General features: G+C 38.6%; 1 protein-coding gene across 1 annotated transcript in view; it reads right to left on the bottom strand.

Annotated features, from left to right (window-relative positions):
* Positions 1 to 4,577: 4,577 nt before the first annotated feature.
* LOC128942559 (uncharacterized) overlaps positions 4,578 to 23,102 on the bottom strand; it is a 74,696-nt gene continuing 56,171 nt past the window's right edge. The window contains exon 6 of the mRNA XM_054285109.1: positions 4,578 to 4,916. Within this exon, the coding sequence (XP_054141084.1) occupies positions 4,692 to 4,916 (225 nt within the window). The 3' untranslated portion in view covers positions 4,578 to 4,691. The remainder of the gene's footprint in view (positions 4,917 to 23,102) is intronic.

The raw sequence follows: 23,102 nt of genomic DNA, 5'->3' as shown, positions 1-23,102 counted from the left end.
TCTCTGGAGTAGGCCTGTGCCTGTGTCCTTGCTCTGGTACATGAACATGAAAATATATGGAGCCTGATAAATATTCAGTGTCCACAGCAAGGCAGCTAATTTTACATGCAAATATTTATTCGTGGTTTTCAGTCTTCTAATGATGAAAGCAATACCCTAAGATTAAATCTGGTAGGTATTTGGAAAGTGTGGGAAAGACTGTACCCCTTGAAGAAGACAAAGGCACAGTTGATTTGTGCCTTAATCTCCACATACCACACCAGTGTACCTTCAATTAAAAAGAGGTCTTTCCTGTTTAATGACAGAGGCCAAATCTAGAAATATCATAGACCTGCTTGCTCTTTAGTGGAGTTAGAACAGTTTCCTGCAGGCCCTGAGGTGTGCTGACTTTATGATGTTTTCTGTGCTAGTATGAAAACTGTCTCACCAGCAACCCCAGTGGCTTGCCCTGAAAGGACACTCAGTGGTTACTAAAGAAATTCAGAAATTACAGAAGAGGTCCTCATGAGTATGAGGTACTGAGGCACCATGCTAGTAGTTAACAATTTGCTAAGATGCAGGCATGTTTGGTGCCTTGCCACTGTGGGAGCTGATATTGTTTGGGGCCAACAGGCTGCTGCAACAGGGTGCAGGCACACACACTGACAGAGCACAATGGACACTGTGGATGCTCATCAGGGTAAATCAGCTGGACAGCACCTCACAGACCTTCACAACAAATGTATTGGTAGATTTGACATGGCAGCTCCCCATGAGATTGCTGTGGCCAGTTTCCAAGAACTGATGCATGCTCATGCTTGAGCTATTGTTGAGAACGGGAAATGGGAGCTAGCTAAAATAATTGCCTGTCAAAAATGAGTCACTTACAGAAGCACAGCATCAGCCATGTTAGGGGAGAAGAGGGTTCATCAGAGACATGTTATCCACTGATGGTGTCTCATTTGAGAGTGGCCAGCATGGCTTCTTTAAGGTGCAGGAGGGTTAAGTAGGTAGCTGAAAATTATCTACTTGATGCAACTGGATTTCCAAGGGGCTTCTCAAAACTCTTTTATCAAAGAAGAAAAAAATAAGCATGTGTGGAAAATAAAACTGCATACAAAAATCAAAAGGGAAAAGAGGATTAATGGTCATTTCTTTGTGCAATAACTAGTCAAATTCTGCATGGAATGGTGCTGAAACTGTTACTGTTTAAGACACTGAAATTTTATCACCTTGAAAAGAGGATGAGTGAGGAGATAACAAAATATGCAGATAACACACAAATATCCAAGGCACTGAGAACAAGAACAACCATGCTGATTTTTTCTTTAAGGGGCCAAGCAGCTGGACAATAAGTTGAGAGATTAAATTCAGTGTAGATAAATGTAAAGTGATGCACGTGAGGAAAACTAATCTTTGCTTCACACAAAAATTATGAGCTCTGCACTGACTATTACCACTTGGGAGCAAGACCTTCATGTTATGAAGTATAGGTCCACTGAAAGCATCATGTTACTGTTCTATAGCTGCTGAAAGAGCAAAACAACAAAAAAATCCTTTGTTTGGAATTATCAGGAAGAGAATAGAGAACAAAGCAAAAACCATCATGCTGCAGTATAAATCCGTGTTTTGTCCATGCCTTGAATATTGTCTTCAGTTCTGCTCTCCTTATCTGCAAAAGGACGTATATAGGTTATAAGGACATAAAAGGTTCATAGAAGACCCACAGGGATAAATAAAAGCAGAAAAAGCTTGAGGAAGAGTCTGGAACTGTTTATTATGGAAAAGAGGCATCTTAGGGGTTTAGAGTAAAGGTCCAAGAAATCCTTAGCAACATAAAGAAGGTGGGCAGAGATCAGTCACTTAGTGTCACTTCCAACACTGGAACTAAGGACCAAAAAGCAAGAGGTGGGTTCAAAACCAGCAAAAGGAGTGAGTTCTTCATGCACATGGAGAGTACAAACGGAATTCCTTCCCATCGTGGCTATGAAAAAACTTATATGGGTGTAAAAAGAAGCCAGGCAAGTACTGTATAAATAGACAAATGCCAGACAGAACCTATACAACACCACAACAAACTAGAAAGCCTCAGAAAATAAACCTACAGTGACCTGAGCAGCTGCAGCTATAAGAAGAAATATCCTATTCATGGTCTGAACAATATAACATTCCTTTTGTTCTTATGCTCTGCCCTTAGCTCTCACAGACAGCCACCTACAGCTGCCTTTCTAGCTCGAAATAAGTGGTCTGTTGTTGATTATTCTGTGCTATGGGGGAGAAGAAAGTGGTACTAGTGATGCCCACATGCTAGAGACTGCATCCAATTCCACCCAGGCCACTGTGACTCCTGAGCTGATCAGATGCTTATCACCTCAGCATGAGCAGTTGCATCTCTATTTTATGGCCTTCTCTGAAAAAAATTTAATTTTAAAGTCCAAATTTTCTGCACATGCAAGTGTATGTTTGTATATTGGTTCATTAGTAAGTAAAATAAAGCACCATGTAAAAGCCAGGTCATAGTTGCCTACTCTAAGCAAAAGGGGTGGCTGAGGTGCTTCAGGAATACCAACACAGTAGCATTTCTTTTGCCATGCAGTCACTACATTTTTTTTTGGTCTCTTACTTCTGCTCTTTCTTTTAAGTCCCTTGTTAGTGGATAGATCCTGACTGGTGTACGAATGAGGCATCAACTTCCCTCTGTGATCTTCATGTTCTCTTTATTGTTTTGGACTCCTCACCTCTGCTTTCTGTATGCTAGATTTAATTGGCATTGGATCAGAATCAGAAAGACATAGGCTCAGTGTGGCAGATGGCAGGATATGTCTCTGCTAGAATTGGACATCATATTGCATCTCCAAAAAGGCTTTTCTAAGTATAGATAAGAGCTATATCTTCTCATTTTTAAGACAGCAAATATTGGCACTAAACCCAAAGAAATTTTTGTAGTTTGGGGTATCATCTATATCTACTATCACTGAAGGAGAATGACAAAAAAAATCTCTGGGGAGCAGCACAGCAAGTGATTCATTTTTTAGATGTATCTAATGCATAAAGTGATATTAGTTTAGAAAGCGTGCCATGCAAGTTCTGGTCTCTGATTACTGACAGGATAGGTAGGAGGAAAAAAAAAAACAGTGAGCAAGCAAAGCACGTCATATGTAATACCCAGTACTGCTCGTCTAGCATGCAATAATCATTCTCCCCGCACCAAAGAGTGGAGCAGATCCAGACCCACTTCTCAGCCACAAAATCCCAGTGTCCTGTGAGGAGGGCCTTGCATAAGGGGCTGGCATCATTCTGTGCAGTATATGAACAGTAGCTCATGTATCAGCCTCCAGATGACATAAGTTTAGTAGGAGCCTTTAGACTTGGCAAGATTTGCCTGGAGATTTTGGGAGCTTTTAGCTTCAGATTTAGCCCAGCAGATTTACCACCAAGAATAAGAAACTGTTTTTACCTCCCAAATTCCAGTACAGCAGAGACCAGTATCTAAAGGAGTAGTTATTGCTATCAAAGCTTAGTTGTTTACATCAGAAATACCATTTTATTCTCACCCCATTTCAACTGCTCTTTGGATGTAGTTAATGCCTTTAAAAAGGAGCCAAAAGGGAGTCCTTTCTCTGCTTGAACAAAAATCACTCCTTTTAGCTTGTGTTTTATTTCTGTTTTATCTGCATTTCAGAAGAAGTCCAACACTTTAAATAGCAATTTGGAATCACTGTTTCCTGCTGTATTTCTCTTTCAGTCAGGGCTGATGTATGTACATTCTGAAAGGACAATCCTCTTTTTTCTCTCCAGCTGAACATTAAACACTGCCAGAGCAGCAGAGCAGAGGGCCACTGGGAGGTGAGCAGAGCCTGCCAGCTAGGAAATCTGGAGAAAGTGTGATGCAATCCTCTTCTCAGCTACACTGCCTGTTTATTGACAACTAAAAAATACTTCCTCAAAGAAACTGTTTGTGGCATTCAGCCATATACCATGCATACCCTTCTGGAAAATAATGGACAAATAATACAGTATAAAGATCCTTTTAAAATTACAAAAGTCCGTCTCAGCCACTAAAATATATTGCCCTTTTCTATTCTGAATCTCTCCACTATTCAGAACAAATTCTTGACCACAGACGAGTATTTTACCCACACATCAGGTATTTCTTCTTTCCCCTATCTGTATATACTTGTACAACATATAAATACAGGAGAACAGATACATATATACCTGAACTTACAAACATCTTGTAGGTTTATTTTGGCATATTTTGTTATGTACATTTTGGAAAGACATTCCCAATTCTATATGTACAAAACCCAATGCCAACCAAGTGTCCTATCCAGATAAACACAATAAAGTCGAAGTTGCAGCAACCCAGTAATGGGATCCCAGTTCAGTCTGCCTGGTTCCAGTACAGGTCCCTCTCCCCAGTGCCAGACCAGGTCCCTCACCTCTTGAGTGATGAGGTAACAGGCCTTGAATTTTTTTAATTTCCAATGCATTATTACTGCTCTGTGCTTCAGCCTCTCCCATTCTCAAAAGCAGCATTTCTCACTGCTTTCCCTCCCCCACAAACAGTTTATGGACATCATTGACACTGGAAAGGCTCTGCTCCCTTCTCACACCCCACAGAGCTCTCACCTTTATCTTTGTTGGTCCCAGTGGGGTAAAGACATTTTCATACTTGTGGCCAGATGTTTCTCTGCTTAGAGTAGGCTCCTCTATGGATGCAGGTGGCCTTCCTGCTGCATGTTGAATCGATTCAGGCAAGGTCTTTGAGTGGGAGCTGGTGAATCTGAGGATGCTGCAGCTGCTGTTTGAAGCATCAGCTGGTAAATGTTTTCTCTCTGCAGGCACCAACCTCTGCTGCCAGCCTTGTTCCCCCTCATGACTAAGTATCCAATGCTGCACACACTTGGTACCAGGGGCTTTGTGCACCTACTGCTCTGTGGAGATAGGAGGCAGGGTGTTAGCATTGTGGAGCATTTTCTTGGAGATTTGAAGCCCAGACAGACTACACAAGAGTTTAATGCTGTCTATTATTGCCTTTCTTACAACTGCAGTCTGGCCTTTGAGATTGGTATTAAATGAGAAAAGGTTTCACAGCAACTAATTTTAGGCATCTGATTCACTCTCTGGCCCTGCCTCCCCTCCCTTCTCTTTACTGAGCTGAGGAAAAGCAGAGAATAAGGGGCAAGGAGCCCACATCCCACACAGCTGTACCCAGGCAACCCCAAGTGTCAACAGCTTCAAAACTGGGGCTCCCAGACATTCATCCTCTTCTGTGTCTGCCCAAATAGGTGCTGTATTTGTTTAAACACAGGGAACTCAAACACTGTGGAGATGCCCTGCCTCTGTGTCCATGAAGGAATGGCAGCCTGTGGGTATGGCCTGAGGACAGCTCCTGCCTGTACTGACATCTCCCTTCACTCCTGCCATAGAAAGGGCAGAGGATGGCACCTCTGGAATTTGGCTCCCTTGGGATGTTTCTCCAGATATCTTCTATTGGTGAGTACTCTGCTAAGACCTGCCATGCAACTGGCAAAGGCTCCTGGACCCTGGGCACCTCATTCCTCCTCCTTGTGGACTCCTTGTGGAGTGTGTGGACTCCTGACCAGCCTGGATTAAAGGATTCTTAAATAAAGGATCCTTAATTAAAGGATCCTTAGTAGTGCCATAGAATTATGTATTTGTTCTTCATATTTTTCAGGCTTATTTATTACTGTGTCACTGATATCTACAATTTGTCATTCAGAGCTCACATTTTCTCCACACCAGGCTGGGCAAACAGTGGGCTGACTCAGTCATTCCTTCTGCATCCTTCATTTCTCTAGCTAAAATAAAGATGTTCCCCTACACTTCAGTTGGTTCTTAGCAGCAACATAAATTAAGTAAAAATATTTTTTTAATTCCCCTTCTCTAAAATCTGTTGAACCTCCACCTCTTCAAGATGGCCACATGCTGTTCAGAAGTGATCCCTAAATCAGGAACATCCTTCTTTCCCTCCTGCTCAAACACTTCTATGTTAATTTTTAACAGACTTTCTTCACACATTCTGATCTTGAAGGAGCTGTATTTTCCACATTTCTGTTTTGCTTCTACCAAATGATGCTATTACAAAAACTGTTGCTTTCTTATTTCATTTAGACTGACTATCAAACATTAGAAAGTAGGAGTAAAACACAGGACATCCCAGGAGGAAACAAATGCTGGTAAAGAAGAGGAACTGGAAAAAAGAGCCATATAGAGAGTCTTCCCAGGGCATGAGCCAGAGAAAATGACCTTTCTGTTTCTCTTTATTTGTGCAGTATTTTAGATTTCTCTGTGACAGAGACATTTAAAACCCTAAAATTGCAGTGTCTCAACTCCAGGCAGTGTTTAACTCATTAAAAATCTTTCTCCCAAGCAGCTTGTGACCTATAGAGGTATCAAACTCTGTCTAACTCAGATTCTTTAAACTCACAAAACTATAGACTGGCACAAAACCAGGGCAGACTAATCTTACATATCCTACACCTTTGGCTCCTTAGTTTCTTCTTGAAGAAAAGAGTTCCTCAATGTTTAACTATGCACCCAGGAGCTCACTATCCTTCTCGATCTTTTAAATAAAACTAGGGATAGTTAAAGAAAGAAACACTCATATAACTGGAACCTCATATTACCTTACTCTGCCACCCCAGCTACACATTTGCTTCCCTAAGATCTCCAAAAGTATTTTTCTCTCTAATATTATTGTATGCCATTGTCCACAAGATGTCTTTAAATAGTACTGGTTTTAACTTTCCATAGAAAATTACTCTGGCTAAAAGTTCTACCTCTAAGTTCCGAACACACTGACACCAGGTATTACTTAATTCTCTTCCAGATTCTGTTCTTGATGAAATAATGACCTGTCCAGTAAGGTCCCAGCTATGGCAACTTTAGCCAGTGATCTGCCTCTACTTAAGGTGAAATGATTTATTTGCCATGCTGCATCCCATTCCTCATGCTCCTTTAAAAAAAAATAATTAAAAATTTAGCAAGAAATATTGTCTGTTGCCCAATGCACTGGCAGACAAGTTTTAAAATTAGACCATTAGATCTCTTTCTGTTGATAACTAAGGTTTATAAAATACTGGGAAAAAAAGCCCCAACTTTTTTTCAGAGGAATTAAGCTGGGTGGATAACTAGGTATACATTGGCATTTGATTTTAGAGTTTGCAGTAGAACAGTAATTTCTAATGAACAGCTTGCATATGGCAGTTCCTGGGATCTGCTTTTCTGCACATCATGTTCTGTTAAAGGGAGCCCTGTGACCCATGGCACAGAGAGATGTAACTGCTGCAATAGGGTTTCTGCCAGTGTGAAGCGTGAAGAGTCTGTTCTCCCCCAAAGTACAATATTCCTTGAGTTTCTACCTACAAAAATACACAAACAAAGAATATTTGTTATGAAAGCTCAGAGTTCACTGTGATAGAATCACCTTTTCATTGTTCTGTATTTGTTGCAAAAGCAGGAAACAGGGCCATGGTTAAACAAGTCAGAGAATGCACCTTAATTTCTTATTTTCTAGTCTGCTAGAAGAGTTGTCTCCTACGTTTACTTGCACATAACCTTAAGGAATATTCCCTGCTGCTGTGGACCTTTCCATCTCAGGACCTCAGAGCAGCTTTTCAAACAAGAACACGCTGCCTATCACAGAACCTCCGTGGTTCTCAGCAGTCCAGGTATCCCTTGGATCCCAGGCAATATGGAATCCTCAAGACTGCTCAAGGAGCTCTGAGGGCCTAGGTCACATCTACTTTTTCTTCTGTTCTCACGTATCTTAAGAATGAATCCTGACATGACTGATTTTTTAATAAAGAAAAGAATGACAATTTTTTAAGGCATTAAAAACTAAATTACCACTTTTCGTGTTCTTTTCCTGCCCTTTTAAGAGATAAAGGGGAAATATGAAAGAGAGGGATGGAAAAAGGAAAAGGGAGTTTACAGCACACAATCATAAAGAAAGCCAGAAAAATAACATTTTTTTCACCCAAGCTTTTAAACATGTAATAAATGTCACACTGACATTTTTACTTATTTAGTAAGAATTTTTGGCCATTTTGACCAATTCACTTGTTCAACTCAGGAGCATTATCAATAGTACATGAGTTTTATCTTGTTCCAGGTTTATGTGTTTTTGCAGAAGGAAGCTGAAAGGTTCATGGTTATTATGCTGATATTTAAAGCCTTTATTGCATGTTGTATTTATACTGGAAAGTTTAAACTTTTCATACTTTCTGAACATTACTTCCATTTCGCTTGTTTTTTTTTAAGCAAAAAGTAAATACGTGAGGTTAGTGAAAAACACAACAGCTTGGGAGTGGGGGAATATAAAAACCAAAAGGTAAAATTCTTGTTGTGACACATTTTTAAGATGCTTTCTCATACTCACATGATGGGAAGAATATAGGATGTGCAGAAGCCAGAGGGAGAACTTCTTAGTAATTATTCTGAGGACAGCTTGGAAATATTGTTTGCACAACTCTGGAGAAACTCTTTGCATTCCAGACTCATGATGAAAACAAATGAAAAAGGTGAGTAGTTTCTCAATTTTGTTCTGTTCTTCTCTCAAAAGCAAGAATGCCAATAAGATGCTGATGTTGTTTTTTTGATTCACATGGTGTCTATCTCTGAGGTGGCTTGGTCCTACAGAGCCACAAAATAAAGAGTAAAGAGGTACACTTGCTGAAGAGGTGGATAAGGAGACAGAAACTTGTCTGCCTCATTTTTTTACTTAGAGCTATAAAAACATTCAGAAGCACCTCTCTGCTCTGAATTCCATCTCATGAATTAAAATACCCAGTAATATGCAATACAGTAAGGACAGCTCATCACAATTCAGCACATAAATATTCAATACTTGTCATGAGGAAAAAATAAGTTGAAGGCTGTTCGTCTCTCAACCCAGCCTTCCCTAAGAACCTGAAGAAAAGACAAATTTTTAGGTTAAAAAGGCAAACTAAAAAGGAAAATGTCCTGAAAGGGTGGCAACAGCATCGAAGGCAGGGATACCACGTAGAGTGAAGCTTTCAGAAGGCCTTGCTCAGCATGGCACTTGCACATGGGCTTAGCAGTGAATGAGAGAATGATCATTTGGAATATTCAGAGCTATTCATACCTCTAAGTGCCTAAGGTGTTGCTCCTCCATGCATTCTTGGTCACAGTAAGGAACTTGAATTAAAGGTATCTGCTCTCCTCTTTGTCAGTGCAATGGAAAAAATAATTTCTAACGAGAATGAAACATAGATTTATATCCTGCGTGTTCCACAGTGTCTACAATGTCCTTGATAGAGCATTCTTAGCATTACTAAGAATGTAATTTCCAAGAATTTCCTACTCTGGAAACAATAGTTCTCTTTTGATCCAGCTCAGCATTAATGAGAAAAAAAATAATTTATAATTGTGTTGGTTCTTTCTGCAACTCACTGCAGTGGTAATTGTAACTAAAAAAAGCGGAGTTATTCTAGTTTATCAACATAAATTTTACAGCTGCCAGTTTTGATTAAACCAGATGATGATTTTTGTCTAGAAATGCTTGCTTCTAGGGGCCAAACAGGAGCTTCATGCATTGCTGGGTGAGTTGGATGACTTACTGAGGAGCCATCTCTGAGATCATCCATCTTAGGTGCTGGCACAGAGGTCACCAGCACGGTTGGTAACTTTTGGGTTTGCCCATGTAGTTCTTGGTTTGAGCGCACACTTGGTTGACTTCTCACTCAAATGAAGTCCAAGCAATTATTTCATGTTGTTGTTTTGCTAAATACCGTGAAAAGTCACAGGTCGCTTCTCCATAGCAGGCAATTCAAGCAGACCAGGACAAGAGCATGAAGTTAATTTGTGTCTACTTTACAAGACCTGTTACTTTCCACTGCCTTTTTGACAAATATTATCAAATGAGTGGAGAGGCATTTGTTTCAGGGCTAGCACAAGCTAGAGGAATACCTTGCTCTGTGGCATCCTGTCTGACAAAGCTGTGGGAGGAGGTGTTTTCTACTGGTGAAGTCTGAGCCATGTGAATGCTGTCCTCATGGAGGAAAGGCAGTGGTACAACATTCCTTCATGGTTTTTCCTTGAAGATAAGACAGCTTTCTATCAACATCAGAATTGACTGCATCCTTGGCTTTAGGTAGAAGTTCCTGAAGGAGTGTAATAAAGCTGAGTTTACAGGGGTTGTGCCAGTACTAAAATGTGAACTTTTCTAACTCCATCTGATCCTCACCCAAGCCTCAGTGTTTGAAAGGTCATAGCACCTATTTACTAATACAAATTTACATGTTCAGTTTCTGCTATAAGAAAACTACAATAAATACTATACTACCCCTAGATGGCATAATCCCAATGGTAAATTTGTCCCAGTCTCTTTAAGACTGTATTCCCTCAATTTAATTTCACTTCCACTCAGATATCTGTAGAAATTATTTCATCAATCTACTTTTATCTGTCATGATATTCAAGAAACTCAAGTAGGTCAGTGGCCAGATAAATTTCAGTGAAAAATGAGAAATGTGATCTTTTCCTCCCCTCCTTTCCTTTTCAGTCTCATTTTGGAACTGAATATTACCAGATCTTGGAAGGATGCCAAAATTCAATATTGTGCTGATGGGAACATGAATAATGTATAAAGAGACACTTCAAACACTGTATAAAATCTGAGGCACAAAATGTCTAACAAGGCTAAACCAAAGGCTTTGTAAAAGTTGCAGCAGAACCAATTGTTCAAGTACTCTTCAGACTGTTCCATCCCATTCACCTACAAACACAGATAAGTGACAGATTTCTTTGCAAGAAACTTCCTAGGTCCTCAGTAAAACAAAGAATAGTGTTAAAAATTCTGAATTTAGACCCTAAAAAAGAAAAGAAAAAAGAACATATATTTTGGGTTGGTTCCTGGTTTAGTTTGGTTTGGGCTCATTTTTTGGGTGGCTGTTGCTCAAAAATAAATCCATGTTCTGTCGGGAATCCCAAAATCAAGGGGAAAAATTCCCTAAAATTCCCTAAAAATTCCTGGGTGAAACTAGTTATTTTCTACAAGTTTTCTACCCTGTCTCTTTTTATTTAATACATTGAGTACATATCTACACTCCACACTGTAGAAGAAGCAGGGACTCTTCCTTCTCCATAGCTCCTTACTCCCTTCCACTGACAAACATGGCTGAATGATACTACCCCAGAGTTATGGATGAATAGGTGCATTTCTTTATATGAAGTCTTTCAAAATTATATGTTTGAATCTGTTCTGTTGCAGATATGAATGGGTAATGGAGTATCAAGGTTTAAAATTCAGAATCTGGTTTAGAGAAATAATAGGGGTATCCCCCAAAATGATAGGGGTATCCCCCAAAATGCTTCCTTCTATTTCTGTTTTCTTTATTCTGGGTTTTGCTATTTAGTTGGTTGGTTTTTTCAAGTAGAGACTAGAAATGCTTCAAATACTAAAAATTATCTTGGCATGTTCTTCAGGAAAAAATTATTGATTACGTAACAAAAGTTATAGTCTGTGTAATCCATGAAGCACGTTGGTGACATTCATATTTTGCCCTTTGGACTAATATTCCAGGACTAGATCTTTTCATCAGACTTCCTGAGACAAATTTGTGCATTGTTCCCTGTAAATTAGAGGCAGGGTGTGAGATACTCAGAGGGGAACATGGTGACTGTGAGTGTGAACTTCTTGAGCCTGCCTCCCCCAGACCTCAGCCTTATCTCCATAGGATTGATTTCTCATTGATGTGTAGAGCAGGAGAAAGAGTTAAAAATGAAGAGGGGGAAAAAAAAATAGGAGTGAGGGGTGGCACACACCTCCAGAACCCCAGTAAGGAATCTATTGTAAGGCACTGGTGCTCATCCCACTCACCCTCACTCTGTATATGAACACATATTCACTCAGCACAGGCGAAATTATTTAAGGACTGGCCAAACTCACTGCTACATTAGCTAATTGCAACTTACTATCCTAAAAAAGGGAAAACCAAGAAAAGCTGTGCTTTATTGAACTGTCTGAAGCAGGGATTTCCTGGGGCTACCCTTGCTGAGGCACAGCACGTTGCAGCATCTCTGTCTGAAGGCTATGCCCAAAGGGAGAGTGCAGCCATATGAAAATAAAAGCAAGTGATATTGTGAATATTGTAGCCCTTCACAAGATATCACTTGGAGGAAACAGACAGAAATAAAACTCAGCACTCTAAAAATGTGAGTTACAGAACATGTTCTGATGATGGAGGATAGCAACAAATTAAGAACCTACGTGGCAATAACTGTGAACAATCCTCGAGTGGTTGTCCCGTCATATTCACAGAGCTGTCATTGAGGGTCAGGAGCTGTTTTCTTTATGAACAGTGCCACTCACTATTTCACTATTCAGCTGTTTTCAGTCATTGTAGGCTGAAACTTGGCATTCACATAATCAGCTCAAATGCAAATCTGTCTCTAAAAATTACTTAAATGGGTTAGGCCAAATTTAGTACTGGAGCAGTAAAAATAATAATTTAGGTATGGTTACATATTGTCTGAACAATAGAAATGTCATTTCTAACTAAATGAAAAATCAAAAGTTTTAAAATATAGCTGCCAAAATGTGTAAAAAATAGATAAAACTTTCCACATCTCAATGCATGTTAATAATAATTTAAAACAAAAAAGGCAAGCACAAGTTTTGCTTTATCCACACAGTAAAAATAAATCTACAAATTACATCAGAACTAGCATCACGCTCTGATGTTTTTCTCCTGGAATGGAACGGCCAAAATTCAGAGGATTATGGTGTAACTGAAGCCATAAGGGAGGCATCTGGTCCTGCCTCATTTTCAGCAGGGTCCACATCCAGTGCAGGCAAGGATCCCCCATTACAGAATGCATTGCTTACACATTCAAGTCTTATTCAGTGTGAAAAAACTGAACGCAGGACAAGAGAACAAGTGAAGACCAGCCTTTGAGCATTCTTGCTTTGTGACAAAGAGGTCAGCTCAAAAAGAAAAGGCTCTAAGCTCCAAGTGTTTCAGCATCTGTGTTTTGTAGAAACTTAGCCAGCTGCTGGTTTCCAAAACATCCAAGTTTTGGGTCTAAGCCTTCTCTCATTTACACCAAGGCAAATTTATATTTGACACAGCATAGTCGTGAGTACAACTAAATTGTGAGAGACGTAAATCAGATGCATTTTTCCCTCTTCCCTTCATCTAAATACCAGGTAAGTCTTTATTGTCAACATTGCAGCTTTCACCAATATGCTTTTGAAAAGCATTTGAGCAGGATGGCAAAAGAAAGTTATTGTCAAGACTTCATGTAAGCTGCACACCTCTTTTTCAGTCCTGTTTTCAATCTCTTTCGGCTGAAAATAAAAAGCTCCTGAAAATATTTACCAAATTGGGAATAGCATTTGATTGAGATCTTCAAAAAAAGCTAAATGTTGGAACAATTATTTTTAGTAAATCAAACACTCCTTATAACTGCAAGTGCCCACTTCCATGGCTCTTTCTCACCACATTTTCAAACACTTTGTAACATCAAAGAGGGAAAAAAAAGAGTTGGGTTTGATTTTTTTTCATTATTACAGTACATTCTGAAAGCACAGAGTTCATGACCTGCTTCACCTTGTGGCCATTGGATTCCCACTGCGCTTTACTACTTCAAAAAAAATAAAAATAGAGAAAGGTCAGCAGCTTTGTCAAAAAATGTAAGTGGAAACAGGTAACATGTATGAGCAAATTCTAGGCATCTCTGAATATGAAGATTTGTTTCTCGAGAGTTACAGAGCCTGTGACAAATGACCACCATGATTAATTACTCATTTTCAGCCAAGCACAAAATTTGAGTTATAATTTGTTAGAAAGGAATAGTCCCATGGAATACTTATTCAGCTGTGAAAAGGCTCAGTTTGTCATCACTTGAAACAGCCAAACAGAATAAAATAAATGGATTGAAAGGCAAATAAATTTTCAGACTGACATATTGTCCTTTTACCAGTGTCCCCACATACATCAGTAGGTGTCATATCTGAAATACTGCTACCAGGGTCATTGTTGTCATATGTTTATTAATTTCCACAAGTAAGATTCCATCTTATTAAAATGCCAATGTCAGTAAAAGTTGTTCAGATTTAAAAAATCTTGGCTTGAGAGATAACCTTTTATTCAAGGTCAGAACTTCAATGTTCATGTCATGCATTATTTTTCAAAAATTAAATTATATTTACATCAGCTCCAGGGTTCTTAATTTTGACTCCCCCATACTTTTAAGAAATGGGTCCCACAATCATTTTCAGTAATATAATGTATTAATTACTCTGTTGTGTTTAGGCCAAATAGCCACAGCATGGCACAAGTTGGAAGCATAATTTCAGAGCTGGGGCAATAATTACCTTTTCATCACCTTCTGAAGATGAATGAGTTTTGCCAGTTCTGTAGAAAGAACCACAGAATCACAGAATATATATAAAGTAAATATAAAGTTCCTAATTCTGAAAGGTCCAAATTCGGTAATAAAATGTCACATTGTTACAGCATCTTCAGTAGAGTGCCATGTTAGCCTAAAGGCTCTATGTCACCTCTTGAATTTTCCTTTCCTCAAAATAAAAAGTCCTCTCCTTTAATAAGCAAACAGACTCTCCTTTGACCCCTAGCTACTATATTGGAAAGCATGAAGCAGGTATTTGAAAAAAAGGAAACTAACACTTTTGCCTTCTTTCCATACCATTTTCCAGCTGACATTAATCTTAAGGCTATGTTGTATAGGTTTGCATTCATTTCAGGATCACAGTCTCAAAATTTATTCAGGCTGTGTCCCTTGGCTTTGATTGCTCATTTTATGCTACTTTGAGGCACATTCTATTTCTTCTGCTTGTCCCACAGAAACAATATGAACAATACCCAGATAAATCCCCTTTACCTGAGTAGTTATAGGTGCTTATGTTTGAGTTGGAGGCTGTAAAAAAGTGGTTTAGTTGATGGATTCAAAAGAATCTTGACCCATGTTTATCAGCAATGTTTAGGGCAGTCATATTTTCTTCAGAAAAGACTAGCCTAGAAGAGATACATGTCTTTGAGATACAAATGATGTTTTTTAAAATGTAAGCATTTGCTCAATGTAAGCTTTAGCTGCTTTCCAAACTGATCACTTTAATCCATTTTTAAATCTCAGATTTAAAGAAAAAAAGTATTGGAAAAAAATGGCCATGCTCTCTATTTTTTTGAGACAGTGTTTTAAGAAAGTATTTTGACATTTCTCAAAGGTTAAACAAATTTTTCCCTTACATCTAGTTTTTCCTAGTTTACTAGAACAAATCCCAGCTATGGTTTACTAGACAAATCCCAGAAAATCTTCACAGCAGCCTTCTGTTGGCATTATATCTCTGTTTATCAGTAGATTTTGTAGTTTGTCTTGTCAAGAAACTACTGAAAATTAGGTTCCAATCCCAGTCAGCTTCTGCTTCATGTCTGTAGCTCTTTTCATGTGAAATACATATAAAGTGTTAGATATTTTTCTATGAGTGGGAGGTAACAGCAACACCTCTAGACAAGTGTGAGAGTGGGATTGGAAGTTGCCAGTTCTGTGATATCCTCGTTATATCTATATATGAAATTCTTCATACTGATGCACTGAAATGATTTGATCTCGAAACTCGTCACTTCCCATGTCACAAACTGCAGCTCCACTGACAGCACTTCAACAGAGCAGCACAGCCCATGTTAAAATAAACTTTACCTCCATGCTGCAGAGGCAGAAGATTTAGGATGGCTGTAGTGTACCAGGACCATGCAACTCTGTGGGTCTCATCACAGCAAGATGATGTCTCATCACACATCTCATCTCATCCCCCTGGACTTTCTGCAGATGGATGTGTCCGGCCAGTGTCAAGGCGTGGAAAAGTTTTATGCAGTGCCCAGGAATGGTTAAACCAGAGATACAAATTCCACCTTTAATTTCTTCTAGAAATTCTGCTTCAAAGTTTCCACACGTTTGTGTAATTACATTCCACACAGAAGTTCATTTTGTCTATTATTCATTAATATGTCAATGGTCCACTTTGAATAACCTCAGTTCAGTTTGGTTTATGTTTACATTTTATTCATCCCAAGCAGGTGTTTAGAGTGGTTAGAGCCACATGCAACATTTTAAGCGGCCCTCCAGGTAAAATAAATTACAAAAGCAGATGCTATAATAAGTAAACTAAGAGCATACAGGTTTTGAGTTTCACTTGTCTGAAATAAAAAAGTCACTTTCTGTTACACCAATTTCATCATTCATTGAGGCACTTCTGAAGATTTACACATGTATGACCAGGAGCAAAATCCATTCTATGATTTTTCACATCAATTAGTGAAAAGTTGATAAAAGAAATATCTATTCTACTGGTTCCCCAGATTACTTTTACATAAACACTAAGCATCCCATTTATTTTATCACTAACTACAAAATATATGCACAAGGCTCTGGAGGATAAAAATTCCTCACAGTACATTGTCTCCACAGAGTTTAATGCTCTCTTATGTGTTTTCCTTGCTCAGATAATATTTTTGCATCCCTTTTGTCTCAAACAACACACAGGAAAGATATTTGTCTTTAATTCTACTGATAAAGAACCCAAATCCACTTAATTTTCTTGCAACATAGCTATGCTTAATGAACTAGTACATCCCCACTTCCAGAATCCATCAGAAAGCCTACCCAAATTGGCCTTGCTCCATTACTCTCTATTTCAATTAAATTAATTGAAAAACTGACTGTTTATGAACTGTTAGATGTGGCTCCACCCAGACTTCACAGGAGAGCATTGGTCCTTTTCATGACTCTTCAATTTTCTCAGACAATTCCTCTGCATGTTTGCCTTAGTCACTCACAGGCCAATGTCTGAGACAGGGTAAATATGGGGCCTCATCAGCTTCATGAGCTTTTGGAGAATGGGGGATAGATATTCAGTTAATGAAACAAGCTATCAAAAAAACCCCCAAACTATTAACCAATGCTGTGCTTTAAAACAAATATTTTTATTGAACAGCTTTAGACAAGCATGTCCCTTTGACAATTTCAAAGTGATCTTTTATTGAAAATTGAAGTTAAGAAGTTAATAAATTCACTTATATAATTTAATTTTAAAAAGGAATTAATCTTATTTAAGACAATTTTTAGTTCACTTGTTTTATTATTGATGATTCTTTACCTTTGTAGTAGTTGAAGACGTATGGGAAACACACAGCTGAACAGTTTTACTCTTCTGGCTTTTATGAGAAAGGAAACACTGAGCTCAGAGGATCAGATTTCTACTTGATCCCATTTGACATGTCTCATATTCTTAGTAAGACTTTTCCCACCATTACTAGTGAGGAACTTATTTAAAAGTGAAAACGGAATTAAAAAACCCAAAACACCAAAACCAACCACAAACCAAACCCAAAAGCTAAGCCTCCCCACAATGAGACATTTGAGACAGAGAAGCATCAACCAGAGAGAGAACAGAAAAGGTATCAGGGTTTTATCTCTGTATTCAGAATGAGGAACAGTGTGTTTTCTTGACATACTGGGACCAAATAATTGTATTTGCTTCAAGCCAACTTTGCCATCTGTGCTATGGGACACCTCTAGGGAAGATGCAGTCATGGGAGCCTTGGGAACCAGCCTGTCTCTGTGAGACAGGTAATGGTGCTCAGATGTAGATCCTGTCACAATGAAGTCCCCAGAGATGAGTTCTCCTTTAAGCAAAATAATAGATTCTTTCCTTTTCAAGATGCATTTACTAAAGTTGATATAATTTACCTTATTGTTGAGAAAAGTCGGGCATAGAGTCATGTAAATACCAAAATTTAAAGATAAAACAGTTAAGGTCTAATCTCCCATTCATCAGTCTTTGGGTTTAAATCTATTACTTGAAATTTAATCACCCGGAGGTCCTGTTCACTGTGTTATGTTCCCTTTCAGATGAGGAGAATGTGACTTGACTCATGCTTGATAAGTCCTAAAATACACTCTTCAGCTGGTCATGCTGCTCTTTTAGGATATTTTGTTTTCATTTTAGTCCTCAGTTAGCCAGTATACTGTAAACATTTCATAATCTCTCAATGTATTTGGGTCCCCAATATGTTGCTTATGCCAATGAAGAAAGAACAATGCTGTCTGCATCTCTAGTGCTAAAACAAACCTTGTGCACAGCATGTGGCTAATGGTGGAGGGAGGACTCCAAGTGGATAAGTAACCAAGATAATAGGAGGAATGCCAGAACTAGAGTGAATTTCCATAGGCCACACCTAACATTTGGTACTCCTAACTCAATTCAGAAAAATCCCTGCTGGAAATTTCTCCATGAAAACCTTCCAGGGAACACATCCTTTTAAATAAGGATATGCTTGATCTTACACATACGCTTATCTACCATCTCCTACATGGCTTTCCCAACCTCAGGCATCATGCCTACTGAGCAACAGCAAATAAGGACAGCAGAGTTTCAGACAGCAGCCAAACCACTTTTACCTGTAATTAAAGCACCTCTCATTCTGGTATCTATGCTAAAATGTTCATCATACAACTTCAAGGACATGTCTTTCCATATCCAAATGTTCTGCAACTATTTCTTGTTATTTAAGTCACCTCTTACAATGTGATCCACTCAGGAGTTACTTGTTATTCTCAAATTGTTGCCCAATGAAATGAAACCACCTGCCATTCTCCTGAAATGTTTATCTTATCCATTCTTCTCCTTCAAAAGATTTTGTCTATGCTTCAGCACATCCATCAGTCAAATTTCTAATCAGAAATAAATTAAATTTTTGAATAGAGAGAGGAAAGGTAGCCAAGCTGAAAGGCAAATGCAGAATTCCCTCAAGGATCCATAAGTAAAATAGAGATGCATGAAGTCACTGAGTGGTGTAAAGAACTAGATGCTGGGATGTCGAAAGCATTATGAGATGCAAAATAGAAATCTGTTGAACACGACCCTGAGATCTTTGCTTTGTGAACTCTTATGATGTTATGCAAAAAGGCTCCAGCAGAATACATGTGAGCAGTACAGATAATCAGAGGGAAAAGTCAAAAATGTGAAAATCCGAAACATCAAAACCTAAACTTTAAGTTGTTCTCTCATCACTAGGAAGAAAAAAGTAATTGCAGAAATCGACTCCCCTCAAACTGCCATTCCAACAGAAGACCAGATCTGTCATTACTCTGGAAGCGATGTAGGCATGTCATAGCCTTCCAAAGTTAGGTGAGATAAATTTCACACACTTGAGATGGAATATATTTGAGACAGGGACTGACACAGTCTTTTGTGGTAAGGACACCTAGGAAAATCAAAAGTAATGAAGAATGTAAGTGCTCTGACTGGGGTTGAGACATTATCAGAAGCTCTGATAGAGACAGTTAATTGTTTTGCCATGTACTGATTTACACCTGCAGGTGTAACTTGGAAATACCTGTGTAATATTTTCTTCTGCACTGATCAGTTAGTTAAAAGCTAAATGAACAGTTCCTAATACATCTGTGATCCTCATTTTCTGGCTATGCACGAGTAATAAGCATTCACCAAAAAAATAGAGCGCATAATAAATTGAGGTATTGGGGCTTTTTAATCCACATGCATGACAAGCTTCATTTCACACACAAAATATTCAAACCAGCAAAGAGAAAAGAGAATGTGAAAAGGCCCTTCCCACCCTTCTGTTCAATAGCCAAACGCAATCACAAATAAATTTCAGAAAAACTAAACATTATTTCAAGTTCTGTCTTTTTGAGTGCTTCAGGGCAAAATGACCTTCCTTATCTGCACTAATAATATCTATAAACAAAATTCAACCAAATAACTCTCTAAAAATAACTGTATATACAGAAAAGACTGAAAATCAGCTATGTTCTGCATCACAAGATGAGGCATACATTTTGCTTCTGCACGGAATACCTGTGTTTTTCAGGAGCACTCAAGACTACGGAAGCTCCCAGTGCTCCTCCTACCTTGCTACATGAACAACACAGTTAGTGCTTGACAGCTGGGGCCAAAGCCTTGCTGCTTTACTCACATACATAATTCCCCAGTACTTACAGGTCAGATTGTCCTTTCAGTACCTCTGCTGAAATTTTATGGCAAGTCAATTGTCTTTTCCTCAGATGTATAGATTAACTAGGTCATAACCTACCCCGGTGGGAGCATTGAAAATATCAGCACCAGCAACATTATTTTCACCTGCAGAATTGAAAGGTACCCTTGCTTTTTCCTTTTAAATTTAGAGAGAGTTGTGTCAAAATGAAAGCAAAAGTAACAGCAAGCACACATGGTGTTGCTAGTTCTTTTTAATTTATTTAATTTCACTCTTTCATGGTAATGTTCATTATATTAAAGAAAAGAAGATTTCTATAGGATTTCTGCTATGAATATTCCCTGGCTTGGGCAAATGTTTCCTGTAGATCTACTACATTCTGTAAATTCAGCTTGCTTGTATCAATACAGAAAAGCGTTACCAAGTTGTACTTTATTTGAATTTTAAAATTTGAAATCTTTGAAGTTAAAAGCTCTTTGAGAACAATTAGTGTCCTGCTGGTCATTTGACTAACATAACTGAATGTTGCAAGATTACCATTCAAAATAAAAGCAGAGGTACGATCTGTGTCATGTATACCAAAAGAATAATAATCAAGTCGTTCATGTAAAATGCTATGAATTATGTTTAATAAGCAATGGCTTGCAATCTGAGTCCCTAAGTGTTGTATAATTATAGAATTCAAGCTCTAGTTCTGAACAGGAGCTTTGTTTCCTGTCTAGTTTCAGGACTTAACACATACTGATCACTGTTAAATCACCATTCTACAACTTTAGCGCAAAGTTCAGTGTTATTTATGAAAATATTCTTTGCTACTTTTGACAATTATAAAAATTCAAAACACAGCATAAGTGTAACTGAAGAGAAAATGTATAAGCATGCTGACTGAGGCCCTTGGGTCCTGAGCAAAGAGGAGCTCAAAGAACTCTACAGTTCACCTTTGTGATACATAGATATATAGATTAACTAGGTCATAACCTACCCCAGTGGGAGCATTGAAAAGACCACCAGCAGCAACATTATTTTAGCCTGCACAATTGAAAGGTGCTGCCCTTAGCCTGGGAAGGGTTTAGCTCCTATCACACACAAAAACCCCCCAGGCTGTTCACACCTGTGCTGCTTAGTAACAGTACTTTTCACTTTTTAGAAGCGCTCTAAGAAATGCTACTGACTTTACACCAAAGACCCTTTTCTATAGAGAAGCTGCAGAAGAGCTGGCAGAAACAAGGTGGCTCTTCTTCTGGCAACACAAGGATTCCTACAACAGAGTCCTAAATATGTTTTTTGTGTTCCTTTATGTTCCCATGTGCCATTAAACCTTGAATTTGACCTTGAATTTTGAACAGATCTTGTATTACTCTGATACTGATAGCAATGAATCTTAAAGGACATTCACGATTCATCAGAGCAAACTGACCCTAAAAATAGACCCTAAAAACTATTTCTATTGAATGAGTACTCTATGTTAACTTATTGTCTCTCCACAGCAGTGATGACAAGCCTAGTGTAGAGTAAAAGACTGCTTGCAGGCCATGGAGGAAGGGAAACGACAAAACAAAAAAAATCAGGTCAAAAATTTGGGTTAATCTCTCTTGACAGCATACAAAAAAGATACTGTGATAGCTTCAATTTATTAAATGCTAAGTTAATCCTTTAATAATATAGGGTAAAACACCTACCACACTGCACAAATATGTAAGTATGTGGGGAGTGCTGGTCTAAGAAAACTCTGTTTACGAAAGAAAGGATGCAATCAGTGCTTCATTCTCCTGACTGATAGGCTGTGCTTTCATGCAGATTACTGCAAGTCATTTTAATATTAATTCCAAATGTGATTATGATTGCTTGCTTTGTTCCAGTGTCTCACCAGACCAGTCAGGAATTTCCCCAATTGACACTGGCATCGTGCATTCTGTATAATGAAAAAGCAGCCCTGCTCCCCAGCAGCCGGAGGAAATGCTGGGAAGCAGCAGGTGCATTTCCAAGAAACAGGGGAAAACATTGAGATAATTGAATACCTGTAAAGAAGTCAGGGTTGTGTGATGGTGGTTGCTTGTGGCTGGCTAACCCAGCTCATGGACTGGATGGACAAACTCTACTTCCTGGATGTCCTATGCCCATGTAGAGGAGGCAATCTGCTCACCTTTCCCCCCAATTACTTCTTCTTTGAGCTGTTTCCATATTGCCAGGACTCTCTGATTTTGGGACTTGCAATAGACAACACAGATAACAGGCAGGAGCATCTTTCTCCTTGATGAAAAAAACTTTGCACAGAGTTGCAAAAAATGCTGGTATCAAGTTTGGTTTTGAACATATACAATTTTAAATTACCAAGGCTAAAAACCTGTCTAACACTTATCATCCTAGGTGAAAAAAAGACAGAGGTTATTGGTTCATTCTAATGAACCTACAGACAAGTGGTTTTGCATGCATGTAATGTACTTTTAATGTAGTATGTAACAAAATAAATTTTCAAAGCCCTGTTCAATATGCTTTGGCATTATTTCTCATAGGTTAGTGCTCTCCCAGTGACTTCAAATACTGCTTTGAAGGCTAGAAGATAATACAAGCTATTTGATGAACTTGCCTTACGAGATACACACTCACATAATTTGCTCTGGATTTTCAATGAAGCAACAAAAAATGTTCAAAAAATAAGAAGATTCTAAGTATGAAACAACTGTACACACATATCTCATTGGAGCTAGGGTCAAGCATCTTCAGGACAGTCTCCATCTGAAAGAGCTTATATCATACAGGAGCAAGAGAAGTGGAAGGAGAACACCATGAAAAAATAAATTTAAAAAAGCGCAGTAATTTCATTTATTTGGGGGAAATACTGCACTGCTCTTCCCTTCTAGTAAAATAGTTTGGGAAATTTTCCTGATCGGCTTCTATGTGGTTTTGTCCACAAATAACACACACAATTTTTTGCAGTTACTTGCAATCTTCTTGTATCAGCAAATCAAAAGTGAAGGCAAATAACATGGCTGAATAGCTCCTGCTTCTTTTTAAACCATCTGAGAAGTCAAGCACAGAACATCTAAAAGAAAGTGAGTGACATCTGCCCCTGAGCGTGGTTCATAACCTCCGGGT

The sequence above is a fragment of the Melozone crissalis genome, unplaced genomic scaffold, assembly GCF_028551555.1.
Source record: "Melozone crissalis strain CALT ecotype California unplaced genomic scaffold, PUWL_Pcris_2 ptg000042l_1, whole genome shotgun sequence".
Lineage (NCBI taxonomy): Eukaryota > Metazoa > Chordata > Aves > Passeriformes > Passerellidae > Melozone > Melozone crissalis.
Note: the sequence above shows the minus strand (reverse complement) of the source record. Positions and strands in the feature narration are given on the sequence as shown.